Source organism: Belonocnema kinseyi, chromosome 4 (assembly GCF_010883055.1).
Source record: "Belonocnema kinseyi isolate 2016_QV_RU_SX_M_011 chromosome 4, B_treatae_v1, whole genome shotgun sequence".
Lineage (NCBI taxonomy): Eukaryota > Metazoa > Arthropoda > Insecta > Hymenoptera > Cynipidae > Belonocnema > Belonocnema kinseyi.
The window spans coordinates 91,095,869-91,111,346 of NC_046660.1; the positions used below are offsets into that span (position 1 = coordinate 91,095,869).

General features: G+C 31.3%; 2 protein-coding genes across 2 annotated transcripts in view; one reads left to right on the forward strand and one right to left on the reverse strand.

The window, feature by feature from the left end:
- The window catches only part of LOC117171007, a 254,157-nt gene that overhangs the window by 234,307 nt on the left and 4,372 nt on the right, over window positions 1–15,478 (reverse strand). The window lies entirely within an intron of this gene.
- On the forward strand, window positions 8,154–14,735 carry LOC117171880. The gene is made up of 2 exons (XM_033359521.1): window positions 8,154–8,305; window positions 14,106–14,735. Exons 1-2 carry the CDS (start codon window positions 8,257–8,259, stop codon window positions 14,690–14,692), a joined length of 636 nt encoding a protein of 211 aa, XP_033215412.1. The 5' UTR covers window positions 8,154–8,256; the 3' UTR covers window positions 14,693–14,735.

Below are 15,478 nucleotides of genomic sequence, written 5' to 3' on the forward strand. Positions count from 1 at the left end.
TGCTCACTCGAGGCCTGACATGGTTCTTCTTGACTTCGAGAAGCGAACCATGTTCGTTATCGAATTTTCGGCATCAGTTGACAAAAACATCATAGCCAAGGAGAATGAAAAGAAAGAGAGGTATCGAGACCTTATAAGGGAGTTGCTTTTTCCAATCATCGAAGCACTTCTAATAATCATTTTTGGTATAGCCTTGAGTTCTTTCAGTGATGCAGTTTTTATCTCCTCAATCGTTGAAAATCGATGTCCTTTCATGGGTCTCTTCATTTTTGGGAAAAGAAAAAAGTCACTGGGGGCCAAATCCGGTGAATATCATTGTTGACTTCATTCAACATCTCCTGAGCGATGGTCATGCGATGGATCTTTTGATCAAAATTAAGCAGTTTTAGAACAAATTTCGCTGACACACGTCTCATGCCCAAAACGTCCGAAAATATAGCATGGCCTGAGCCAACCGATATGACAACATCTTCAGCAACTTCTCTCATCGTAATTCGGCGATTTTTCTACACCATTTCTTTCACTGCTTGAACGTTTTCATTTGTTGTTGACGTGCTGGGACGTCCAGGGCGAGGTTCGTCTTCGACATCCTCTTTCAAAAGTTTTAGAGCACTGGATTCCATTTTTCACACAAAATGTAATGCAAACTCTTTGCTCCATTTTTTCGAAAGAAGAAAATCGCCGAGCACACCAAACTCTTCTAACCTTTGACGCCTCTGCCAGAAAAACAACACGAGCTATATGGTCAAAACTGTGAGCATATGATCATGACGAGGGTACCTACACATCAAAACAAAAAATTTAAAACTTGAATGTACGTAGCCCGCGAAAATTGAAAAATCAACTTACTTTTTGAACACACCTCGTATATATATGATTCGTATATATATGACCTTCATGGCTTTTTGAAGGTCAACTTTGTTTTTTTAAATGGAAATCCCCTTTTTTACATCTGCAATCGATAGAGCGGAAAATTCTACGTTCAGGTACGTACCCATGTCATAGGTAAATTGTAACGTTCAAGGTCAGTTAGAGGTGATTTGAAATTAATCAAGTTTTCCAAGAGGTCAGTGTAATTCCTGAAGTAAATTTCAACGAGAAATTCAATGGTGACCTTTATTTTGACCTCGAAGTTGACCTTCATGTCTTTTTGAAGGTCAACTTTGTTTTTTTTAATGGAAATCCCTTTTATTTACATCTGCAATCGATAGAGTGGAAAATTTTACGTTCAGGTACGTACCGAAGTCATAGGTCAATTGTAACTTTCAATGTCAGTTAGAGGTTATTTGAAATTAACAAAGTTTTCCAAGAGGTCAGTGCAATTCCTGAAGTAAATTTCAACGATAAATTCAGTGGTGAGCTCTGTACTGATCTTAGTGATCATCTTCAAGGTTTTTTCAAGGTTTTTTCCGAGCAGTTTAAGTTTACGTTTAGCATTACCCAGGAACAACGACGTGGACGTAGTAAATTCTGTTTCCTTTGGAGTGCTTGATTAGCGTGAGTCTCCATGCCTCTCATGTTTCGGGGTGCTTGATTAGCGTGAGTCCCCTGGCCTCTCACGCTTCAGAGAAGATGTTCGAACTGAAAACCTTGAGCTTCTTGACAAAAAGCTATGCGATTGTAAAAATGAGTTACAGCATTACAAATCATCTCCCTATCAATCAAAGTAGCCTGTTGCAGAATCCGATTCTGAAATTCGTCTAAGCTTTACGGTTGCGTTGAGTATACTTTGCTCTTTAAATAACCCCAAAGAAAATAGTCGAGAAGCGTCAGATGAGGAGATCTAGCTGGACACTCGATTTCACCCCTTCTTCCAATCCACCTTTAAGGGAACTGAGTATCAAAATGTGCTCGAATCTCCCTACCGTAATGAGCCGCTACTCCGTCCTGCTGGAACCAAGTATTTTGAAAATTATTGCCTGTAATCTCCCTTATTCTTGGTACAATTTCGTTTTTGAGAAGCTCTTCATAAGCACGGGCATTGAGATTACCATCGATGAAGAAAGGGCCTATCAATGTATAATTCAAGAGACCGGTCCAAACATTAATCTTTTGTGGATATTGTGTGTGACTCTCCAACATCCATTCAGGATTTGTGTCGGACCAATATCTACAATTTTGCCTGTTAATTTCACCTTTTAAAGTGAAAGTAGATTCATCTGAAAATACTGTATTGTACAAGAAAAGAGGATCTCTATCAATTCTGTCCATCATAATTTCACGAAATTCAACCCGACGATTAGAATCGTCTTCATTGAGCTCTTGTACCAGATGAACTTTGTAAGGATGGAAATTAATGCTTTTTAAAATATTTCCCAGTGCCTCAGGAGCAACGTCGCGCTCATCACTAACTCGACGTAAACTAAGGTGTGGGTTCTCAACAAATACTTGGGCTATGTCCATCTGCATCTCCTCAGATCCTGCAGATTTTGGCCGACCAATTCTTTGAAGGTCCTTGATAGATCCATGATTCATACAGCGCCTTACAGTTCTTTCAATTGTTGATTTTGAGACAGGATTTAACCCTTCTCCATCACAAAAAGTGCGATTAAAAAGCAAACGAACTTGATCATAAGATCGAACTCGATCTCCCCAACCACGCATCATGAATACAGATACCCTCTCTCGTTCCGAAAGTTTAGCTTGCGCCATAATAATCTTTTAGCGAAAAATAGTAAATATGTACTCGTAATGCGTAAATTTAGTTTCAATTCGTAATATTCGTATGGAAAAACGGTATAGGATTTATGGTATTGCCTTAGGTATTGACTTAGGTATCGAAAAACGGTATAGGACTGTATAACTCTTCGGGGAGGAACAGAACTCTCACCAGAACATCTGCAACTTTTAATGAAAAATTTCCTTATGATTTTACAATATTCAAACCACTGTAACCAAGATCAATACAGAGCTCACCACTGAATTTATCGTTGAAATTTACTTCAGGAATTGCACTGACCTCTTGGAAAACTTTGTTAATTTCAAATAACCTCTAACTGACCTTGAAAGTTACAATTGACCTATGACTTGGGGACGTACCTGAACGTAGAATTTTCCGCTCTATCGATTGCAGATGTAAATAAAAGGGATTTCCATTAAAAAAAACGAAGTTGACCTTCAAAAAGCCATGAAGGTCAACTTGAAGGTCAAAATGAAGGTCACCATTGCATTCCTCGTTGAAATATACTTCAGGAATTACACTGACTGTGTGTGTATGGAGGGGCAGAGAGAGCTTTATAAAACCAAATCACGACTTTAGAAATCGTATTTACGTTTCCAACAAGATCTTCATCTGGAAAGCTCGTGTCATGTCCTCAGTACAAAAAGTAAAGTACTAGAAGTCGACGTCGCATTCGAGACGAGGTACCAATCTTGTGAACGTATTAGGTTTCTTTTATGAAATAAAGTTTTTTCTCTTAAAACGTATGGAACATAATCCTTTAAAGCTGCTTTAATTACGACTTTTAATCCACGTCAGAGGCATTCCATAAATTACGTAAAACATTTTTTCTACATTTTTTAAACTTTCCCCTCCCTCATGTAACAAGTCGTAATAAAGATGTTTGGACCCCCTCCCCCCACTACTGTGTATGTTATGTAATTTTTCAAAATGTTATCAGCCACGTCTTGTCAAATAGAATTTATTTATCTATTACTCGAAATACCCCATTTGCCAAATAATAAGAAGATATTAAAATGAAATAAAGAAATTAAAATAATATAGAACATGCAACGTTAGAACTATATTACATCTACTTAAAAATTAAAACTGATAAAAAGCTGGATCATCTAGTAGAAAAATATATATCAAAAACTTAATTGTTACCATTTTTCAAATTACTAGTACAGATCTCTATGAATTTAATATTGCGTATGCATTTTTCTATACTTTAAATAAGCTAAGAGTGGCCTAACATAACCTAACCTTAAAAAAAAAGATTGCGATCATATTAACAATTTAGATGATCGAAACCCTTTACTAAAGGTTGTAGATATTTTTAGTTCCTGGTAAATCTGTCGACAAATATAGAAAAATAGATCATCAAATCTAAAGTTGCATTTAGCAAATAAAGCAAAGCTTATATGAACTTGAAGAATATTGAAAATACCTTCAAATATTTGAAATGCTATGAAATCCCTTAATTATTATTGTAAATAATTTCTTTGAGATTTCATTAAAATATCTTGGGTGAAAAAGTATACTATACGTATAGTGCAACAAATTAAACATAAATTTTCCACTATGCATAATTTTTTTGTCTGGTGTTACAGAATCCCTCGAAATCCCACATATTTAAAGACATATAAAGTTTCAGCGATTGGTCTTTTATTACAAATTTGTTGTCGCTCTAAAATCCGAGATGGGAAGCGAGGGTGGAAGGAACTCTAGTCAACGGCACGACTATCACGTGAAATTTAATTAAATTTTAAACTCTGAAAAAAGTTCTAAAAAAGCATTACTCCACAGCAATCTGATTGGTTCGCCAGGGCTTTAAGAATGCAAACAAAGGAAGAGATTACAGACTGAAATTACGTAGCGAATAATTATTCAACGAGAATACTTCCAAAAAAAGTTACAGTTGTTGTGGGTTGAAAAACAAACTTTTATGACATTTTTGTACGTAAGAGAAAAAATTAAAAGGCAAAGAAAATGACTTTAATTTTTGTTTTTACTCACTAGAATGTGAAATGTATATCACGTATTGCAATCTGTAATAATTCTGAATGTTCGTTGGGTAATAAATCTAGCAAGTATGGGAAACGTTTCGAATGTAAGAATTTTGCGTGAAGTCTTAACGAAATCAGGTAATGCTATGAAAAGCATAAAATCGTAACGTTGAAGTCTTTGTAGCTATGATTAAGTCAGTAAAACTATGTTAGAAGTCGTAAAGATAAGATAAGAGTCGTCAAACAATGTAGTGAGTCAGCCAATACGAACGTAACGCCATGCGAAATCAGTAACGAGTCAGTACGAAGTCAGAGTGAAGTCGGACGAAGTCAGACGAAATCGACACGTCCGCGTGCGTTAATTGCAAACGGTAGGGCAAAGTTTCGCCCTTGCATCGATTCTCCAAAGTATATTTTGTCCCAGGCGCGGTTATCTTCAGACTGTAATTATCGGGCGCGTATTAATAATTGAAATAAACAATATTGATAGTTTTTTTGAAATAATTTTATGTTACACTCCCCTTTTCTGGGCTATCTATTATGAGTATTTTTTGCAAAAAAAAAACCAATTGAGAAATAAAATATGGAATTCTACAATATAAACAATATTTCATGACTTTTTATTAATGCTTATAAATGATTATTTTTCAATAAAAAATTATTAAATAGCCAATAAATTCCACTAATAATGTATTTTTTGGTTACCTAGCTTATTTTCGTTGGGAAATGAATATTTTATTTTTGGGAAAAGGCGATGTTAAAAATACAATTAAAAAATAATGCATCTTTAGATAATGTATTGTAGGTATTCCGTTTTTCTCGACTAAACGGTACTTTTTCGTTAAAAAAAGATTGAATGGCCAAGATAACTTACAATTTATGCAATTGTAGGTTATTTCTTTCTTTGTCGGTTTAAATAAATATATTTTGGCCATAAAAAGGCTAAATTGGAAAATACGGTGGAAAATATGGTGGGAAGGAAACCAATGTCTTATGACGAAAATGGGGCAAGTTGGTAATGAAATTGACAAATAATGCAGTTTTTGCGAATATCTACTAGCTTTTCCGTTTCCTCTCAATTAAATAGATGTTTTTTATGGAAAAAGTTAAGTGGCCAAAGAAATTCACTAGTAATGTTTTTTAGGTTGTGTTATTCATTTTCGCGTGGAAATGGATATTTTATCATTCAGAAAGTCTACGCAAGAAACAAAATTCACAAGTAATGCATTTTCTGGTTATGTTTTAGACGTCTTCCGTTTTCTATCAACTAAATGGAAGCACTTAGTACTCTTGATTTTAAAAGCCTTGACAGCAAATAACCTTACTAATAATACACTTTTAGGTTATGTATAACTCATTTTCGATGGAAAATAAATATTTTATAATTTTCTGACTCTGTTTGTGCTGAAGCGCAAATATCCGTTAAAAATTAGACATGAAATAGCCGAAAATCCATCAAATTTCATTTCTCACACTGAATACCTTTAAAATTTAACCTGATAATTTTTAACGCTGTGTATTCTTTTCTGTTTTGAAATGTTGTCACAGGCTTATACTGCCCAACATGTCGAAGTCATTTTCGGTTAGAGATGGATTTTTATTTGATCATTTTCGCACGGGGATGTCCCAGTATATATCATCAGTCACGGACGCATTTTTATAATGCAATCAAGTGATCTGATGAGAGCAGTCTGCCCAGACATATTGGACAAAGCCTGGTTTTACTCCATCATTGACGGACTGGGTTGCAGTCAAGTACACGATGGGGGGACCTTCAGCTTAAGGTGGGTTCCGAACCACTAGAACCTCGCTAAAGGTACATTGAAAAATTTCTAGAGGTACCGTCTCAGGGATCGAACCCCGGACCTCTGAGGTGAAGTCCGAGTGTCCAACCAACAATATTATTACCATTATTAGAAAAAAGGGAGGAATGGCGGAGAGGGCTTATAGAATTTCTAGATTGATCTAGAATGATCATGTTATTCATTTAAATAACACACTCGCTCTGCAACACTGCTCCGACTCAGTTTTCTGATTAATATCTGTAGCAATCGCCCCAAGTAAAGACCCTGACAAAGTTTTCGTTTGAAATTCCCCACTTGGGTGCATTAGTATCCAAGGTTTTTTTCCAGGCGTCATTCACACTACTAGATTTCAGCAAATGTGTTAAACAAGACCGTTATATAAAATAGTTATTGTTCTTCAGTTGATTATATCAACAAAATTACAGATTGAATACAAAATAGCAAAACATCCATTAAATGTTATTTCTTAAACTAAAACTCAGAAAAATTTCAAACCATAAGTTTCAATGATGTAAATTTCTTTTTGTATGTAGAAATATATATTAAACAAGACTATTTGATTATCTTATCATAATTCTTCAGTTAAGTGTCAAAGAATGACCTAATCCGTACAAAATAATAAAAAATCCATGAAATTCTATTTCTTACACCAAAAGGCATGAAAATTTAGACCGTTAAGTTTCGAGGATGTACACTTTTTTCTGCATATCTGAATACGTGTTGAACACGACTATTTTATTTCTTAATCATGGTTTTAAAGCATCACAAAAAATTATTGACATTTTATTAAATGTCCCTCAAGTCAGCGAAATAAATTTAAAGAAATGCAAAGTTATTTTATCAGTAATTTGACTTTTTTTGTCTCCTATTTTGTATGTGTGTGTGTAAAAAAACATTTCCGCGCTTTTTTAAATAATTAATATTTTATTTTTCGCTAACTTTATATCAAGATGATTAGACATCCATATAGAGAAACCTGAAAATATTTTATAAAAAAATGCGGCAAATTTTGTGTTTAATTAATTGTCGGCTTTAAAGCAGCCAATTCTCAACCATTTGGCTTTTTGATATCGTTATTATTGACATTGTTCTTTGATAATTTGATTTTAATTTATCGGGAAATTTAATCTTTAATAATAAAAAAGAATGAAAAAGTTATTTTTTACATAAATAATTAGCAGCAAAGCACAAATACACATAGGCGAAAGGGGCGTCACGACGCTGCAGTGCACAGTACGCACCAAGTCAAACCGAGTCATGAAGTCAGGACGAAGTCAGCACGAAGTCGACAGTCATCGCTTGAATTCATCGAAGTCAACAACTAACGAATTCAAGAACTAGAGTCAAAAGAAGTCACGAAAGTACGGTTGAAGTCGTACGACATTTCTGAAATAACGTTACGTTGACTTCAACGGACTTCGAAGTGAATAGCCCCTCGATATTTATTTATATATAATGTGAATTATTATATATAATATTCATTTGTTTCATACATTTTCTATATAAAGCAAACGAATATTATACATAAAACTTCACACTATATATAAACTATATATAATTGTTGCGCCTGGGTAGAGCTGAGATCAACAATTCTTCTCCCTCCACTAGATTTATTTTGAAAAACATATAAAGCGTTGTTTTCGGATGCAAGTCATGCAAATTTATAAAGCCACTGATCACAATATTTTTTAGTCAGCTTTTATTTTTCTATCATCGTGTCTCTTTAGTAACAACAAGCCGTACACGGAAGTGTTTTCTTAAGTCATCTAAAAATAGCCACTATATGATTGCCATTTTTCTACTTGCATTCACGGGTCTTCTGCATTTGCAACGTAAGTGTAATATAATCAATTATCTTAAACATTTTCATTTTAAGTATTTAAATATAGACTACCAACTGAAGTAGATCTCTTTTGAATTCGAATAATCTAAACGAGATATATAAATTCAAAACGCGTAATAAGAAGTATAATAATAATATGAATTTAAGAAATTTAATTTAGACCAAAATCCAAATTATAAATCCCATTTAACTCCCAAAAATCAAATTGATGCGAAATCATGTTAAATAAAACAAGAATCCAACGACCAAATTTGGACCACAACGAATAAATAAAAACCAAAAATCCTATTGTAATCTGAAAAAAACAAAAAACATATAAAATTTTCGGAAAAAAATAAAAAAGAGGAAAGAAAAATGAGAAGGCAGCCAACCACATTTCCATCCTTCTCCTTTTCCTTCTTTCGTCTTTTTTATTTTTATTATCATCAAATTACAATAAAATAAAAATAAAAAACATAAATAAATTAATTTGCATTACCAACGTTTCGGTACTCGTACAGTATCCTTATCAAGGCAAGAAAAATTTATAATATATATAATATATATAATTTATTACTAATTGGAAGAGTTTTAGTTTCAATACATTATATTCTAAGGGCTTCAATATTATATAATATTTCGGGGAAAAAATATTAAAAATTGTAAAAACTCCCAAACAGTAGCTTAAAAAATTAGATAAAACAAAATTTAAAGTATCAAGACTTAGGAAATCTCCGAATGAAAGGAAATTAAAATGTTCCTTTTTTTTCTAAATTAAAAGTTATTAAAACATTGAGAAATTTTCTTTCAGAAGCTTGATATATTCACCAATTGTATTCCTCATCATTATAAACCTGAATTTTTGTTATCTTAAAATTTTTCTGATTGAATAATTTGTTTTTAAAATTCTTAGAATTGAAGCTTTAGTAGAGATAACTTTGGATGACTATACCATATACTCATAGTTTGAACAAAGATTCCTGAAAAACAGATTTTTGTTAATAAAAGGTTATCGCTGACAAGGCTTGAAGTATTTTTAACGTCTGAATTCTTCTTCTCAAAATTTAATAAATTAGTCAATCAGACAGAAAAATTAAATTGAATATTTTATTATTTATTTATTACATTTTTTTTAATTCATATCAAAATATAATAAGAAAATATTTGTTTATAAAATACCTCATGCAAATTTAAAAAATGAATGATAAAAACCATTTTAGAAATTACAATTATTAGAGGAATTGCATGTATGTGCAAAATTATTTTGAAACATTGCTGGGAATAGAAAATTTATCTTAAATTTCGCAGAATTCTCATGAATTGTTTGAAACTTTTTAACTATCTTCCCTGTATTTGAATACTGTTGAATTTGTTTAAATTCACTTAAATTCTCTTGAATTTACTGTATAGTTCAAAGTTTTTTGCGTTTATCTCGAGAACCATGTAAGTGAGAAGATGACTTTGTTTGTGAACACATAGGGAGCATACACATATTACGTAACATTAAAAAATAAGTGGGTGTTATGTTCCGTTACGGTAACAAATGATTTTTTTAAAAACAAAATTGGCATATTTGCACAGTTCTATCTAAGAATCTATTGCTCAGAAAAAGTTGAAACATGTATACTGTCTATATCGATGGCAGATCTTTTCACTTTCGTGATATTTAACGTACGAAGAGCCAGTATTTATTCACAGTATTATGAAAAATATATTTTTTATATAACCACGCTCCCCTACAAGCCACTATTTACAAGTTATTCTTGATAATCTTTCTCATAACGTTAATTTTACCTTAAATAATATAATCATCTCTTCTAGCATTACAGTACTTGCTCCTTAATGTTTGTAACTGCCTTTACTGACAAAAACTCTTAATTAAGAAAAGCGATTTTTTTTTAAATTAGCGAAAAGTGAGCCACCAAAGATTCGTGGAAAATTACTAATTTGATTGGTCAAGATAATTTCTAATTCAGTAGTGGAAAGTAACTAATTGCTTCATAGAAATTAATAGATTGACTTAGGAATGTATAGTTATAATAATTTAAAAAATCTTATAAAGCGAAAAACGTAGAAATAGAAAAGTTTAATCAAAGCACGATGGCGTAGCATTATCAACTCTATTGAAACAGTAAGAAGGCCATTTTCTGAAATTTCTAGGGCGACTTGGGCTCTCTTAAATTTAAAAACATCGCCTTATAATTGTTTGAAAAAAGTGAAGAAAAATAAGAACTTTTTCCAATCTTCAAATGACAGTGGATCAGTGGCCTTAAATTAATTATACACATTCAGGATTTTCATGCGCGACTTTTGAACATAGTTAAGTTTACGATTTTCAAAAATTTTTGTCGATTGTACATTTTTCTAATTTTGTATGGAAAATTATAACTATTCAGCAAACTTTGTGAAAATGATTTGCTTTGGATAAGGATCAAGAACTTGAGTGGCTAAAGAAGTTTATTTTTATTTCATAGATTTCTCTTACGCAAAAGATACTTTATTATCTCTGAATCACGATTGTTAAAGCTTAACTATAATTACTACTTAAATTTTACACATTTTGTTAGCGAAAAGTGGGCTACTAAAGATTAGTAAAAAATTACTAATTCGGTTAGTCAAGATATTTCCTGATTCAATAATAAAAAACAACCAATTGCTTAGTAATAGTATATAAATTTATTTAGGCTTCTATATTGTAATTAAAAGGTTGTAAAAAAGGCAAGTGTAAACAATTTAATCTTACATGTATAAATAATATAGGTATAAAAATATAATGAAACAATTTCAAAAAGAGCAATTCTGATCTTTGAGGGTTTTCATTTATAACAATTTTTATAAACAATTATGCAAGAGAGTTTACGAAAAATAAACAATTTTATTAATGGCAGGTATAGGTTTTATCACAGTTTTAGGGAAAATTATAACATTGGTTTGCCTAGGTGATTTTTTATTAACAAATTAAAAGCCTTCATGATTTCCTCTGAAGAAATAGTATTATTTTAATAACAATTTACGGATAGAAATTTGTGGTTCGATATAAAGATTTCTTTTAGCTTTCAAGAGATCTAAACTCGATACAGACAACGAGCAAGTTAAACAAATTTCTAAACAATAGATTTTCAGGTATAATTCTGCAAATATTTCAATTTTATTAAAAAAATCATTTATTTGTAACATTGTAAATTGCAAACAGTTTACCCTACGAAAAAAGTGCAAAAGATACAAAAAATTATTCGTTTTCAGACATGCTAAAAGTGACTTTACCATGTTTTGGAAATAAATATTAAAATTGTTTAAAATATTTTCTAAATAAAACCTGACAATTATTTTTAAAAAATATCCAAGATATTCGTAATCAGAATGTTTCTTTGACCTTTTTAATAAAAATGATCTCGGGGACTCCTTAGTGCATCCAGAAGTGATAGTGGCGATTAGACTAGACGTATTTCGAAAGAGTATAGTAAAACTCACGAAAATCGAATTAAATTGGAATATCTAAATCAGATGTAAAACTAGAATTTTAAAGAAAAATTAGTGTTTTTTTAAGATGTTAAAATTCTAATACCTGTAACTTTGTGAACAATTTTTTTCTTACACCAGAAAAATACGTGTAGCCTAATTTTCTCTAAAAAAACATGTTTCGTCGCTAAATTCGATCCAATGATATAATTTATTGTGTACAGTGTTTAGTTATGCTCAAGCTATTAAAAAGTATTCATTGATTCTTACTTGCGCTGCAAAAAGTTTTAAATAGTTGAATTTGTATTAATACCTTTATCAAGTCATTTTTAATATTTGTATGACTTAACAAAATATTTAAAAAACATTTAGTGTTACATAAAAATATTGTTTTAATTATTTCTAGATAACAGTTCATCTTAAAAAAAACAACACATTTTCATTTACTCTTTAAATCTGAACTAGAACAAATTCAAGTACTATCATCAGTACTATCAGTTCTAATTTTTTAACAAAAAACGGGCATTTTTAATAAAAAAGATTAAATTTCTACCACAATAGTTGAATTCAAAAACAAAACAAAAAAACATTCTTTCGTCAAGCTACGAAGAAAATTCCAAAAAATTGTAAAATTTTCAAACCAAAAAGACGAATTTTCAATAAAAAAAGTTAAATTTATAATCCTCAAATACGAATTTTCGCCAAAAAAGTTCACTTTCAACCAAATTGTGGAATTCTCATGCCAAAAAGATGAATTCCAAACAAGAAATGTAATAGTTCATATGCAAAACGAAAAATCTTTTAATTTAGTAGCCAAAGCAATGTCATTTAACTAAAAAGGACGAATTTTCAATACAATAGTTGAATTTTCAATTAAAAATTTCATTTTTAAGCCAGAAGAAACGAATTTGCTACTAGTTGGATTTTGTTATTGGGATCTATTAATTCAGGTTGCAATTAAATGGAATAACGAGAAACAGGAAAATGGGGGATTAGTCGATTAGGGAAAATACTGGGAAGTCTGCCATAAAAAAGAGGATTTTTTTAATGTATAGACCAAAGAATAACATTTTTAATACAAATTGAATTTTATTTCTAATACTTCTAAATTATCAGGTTAGAAAACTGGAAATTTTGCTTAGAAAATAAACTTAATTTTCCACTGCACACTTTTTGATGTCGGACTGCACCTTCTTTCATTTCTGTGTTTTCCTTATTATCACTGTTTATGTAATTATAAAGCTGCAGCTGTCGCAAAGAATGGGAAAAATTAATAAAATATTTCTTGCATTAAATTCATGTACGTATTTATATTTATATAGTTAAATTATTTAAGATTATCTATATTTTCGAGTTTAGATAGTGCATATACATGTAGCAGTAATTACTAATTGAATCAGTTTATTTTTACTAATTATCCCTGTCTGAATTCTTTCTGCAGAAATTAGTAGAATTTAACTGATAAACAGTTTTATTTTACTAACTCAAATTTAGAGAGTAAAAAATGCCTATTATGCTCTTTAAGATTAAAACAACTAATGTTACGTTAGAACGGAGTGGGGGGGGGGGGAGGTCCGAATACAATGTTACAATCTGTAAAATGCGGGAGTGGGTTAAAAAAGATTGAAAATGGTGTTACGTAATATTTGAAGGCTCCCACAGTTGACATTTCTGGCTAGTTTTTTTTTTTTTATTTACTTGTTTAACACGGAGAAAAATAGATATTGAAAAGCAGATATTAAAAACTTAGATATTTAACCATAATATATAGATATTAGGGCATAATATCTAATATCTTCTATTCAACATACAAAATATTAAAGGGCAATATCAGTTTATACTGACAGTATAAAATGTGTAATATTAACAGTTTATATCTAAGATATTAAAAAAACGAAATTTTATCGGAACAAGTTCGCTGACGTGTGGCGTGCTGACAAAAGATTTAACCCCGCTTTTTCTGTAAATTAGCTGTTCAACAGAAAAGTTGCATAATTATGCAAAAAGGCGAATTGTTGAAGATTCGGATTTTAAAAACGGAGGACTACGATATTAACATCCTTCTGCATTTAATAGAAAATGGCATGCTTTACAGGTAATTTTCGCACATTTAAAAAATATTCCTTGAGTATCTTAGATTCTACCCTTTAATATCTTGGATACTGTCAGTTAAAATCTTCTTTTTAATGTCTACGGATACTCTACTTCAGTATGTAGATTTATGTCCAATAGTTAAATCGCTAACATATTACCTATTAATATCTAGACGGTCTGTGCTAACATCTATTTTTCTCCGTGAAGTTATACTCGTGATGACAAATATGAAAATTGTAACTTTTTTGCAAAATTAGGTGCAGGTGGAGAGTTTATTGAGCCAAACAACATTTTTATTGAAATGGGGGCTGGCCCGGATGACCGCCCCACTTATAAAACAGGTAAAAAAGGTATAACGCCTGTATCTCCACTCGACATACCTGAATGGATGCAACCTGGCGGAGCGCAAGGCTGTAGGAATTATCACGCTTTTATAATAACAAAAAATCGCAAAGAACATTTTAAGGCAGACACTCTGACGCGTTCCCGTCGAGCTCCCACACATGAAGCTTATCATGCTGGTCCAGTGTACTATGAATATCGTTGGGAAGCGGATAAATTTTTTAGATCTACACATTTCGAGAAACACGATCCGACACGGAGATATGCAAGAAATTATATGCCGCCTGAAAACTCCATTTATGTAGTTGTGCCAGAAAGAGTTGTGGAAGAAAAAGTAGAAAGTGTTATGCGAAAAATAACTGTGCCAGGTTGTGCCTATAGAGCAATTTTAGAAGACCATTCAGAAGATATCCCGCATGTTCCTGCGATACCCCGCTTAACTGCTCGTACTAGTACTAGTGCTAGCACTAGTACTAGTAGTAGTATGATAAAAAGAATGTAATTCTGAAGATTCATTGTACAATAAATGTAGCAAACACGAAAAATTTTGAAAACCGAGATCAACAATATTTTTACCTTTCACTATATTTGAGGAAGTGAAATGTAAAAGCGCACAAGTCACATCATGGAGAATATTGAGTTAGGATTTTGATTATTCCAAGCGATATAATTGATGGGAAAGATCCAGAACATAACCCTAACTCAGTATTTTCCATAATGTGACTTGTGTTTGTTTACTTTTAGGAATAAATAATGCATTTTTATAGTATTAAAGTCATGAAAGCTTATCAAGTCACTGCTCATACGAAATTTGTTTAAAATAAATTTTCAGTTCTTCATAATAATTATTTGAAACACCTTATATATTTTTAAATATTCATTAGCTATTCTAATCTAAAATACAATTTAAAGTACATCTCTTTAGAATTCGAAGCCGCATCTACATGGGAAATTAAAACATTTAAACTTCGTCAATTATAAATTCAAAATAATAATTAAACCAAGCGGAAAAGTTATATGTAGTAGAAAATATTATGCTTAATTTTTTTTTTTTACACAAAAAGTGCAAAAAACAAATAAAAATTATATATTGTGACGTAACAAATACGAAAACCTACACGCCCCTTTTAAGTCACTATTTTTTCTTATATGTAATTCAATAAGAGCCTGAAATAAAACACAAAACATACAAATTTAATAAAATATTTGAATTTTCAAACAAAATAGATATCTTAAATTAGATAAATTAGTTCTTCATATTGTTTCAATATGATGAAGGAAGAGAAAA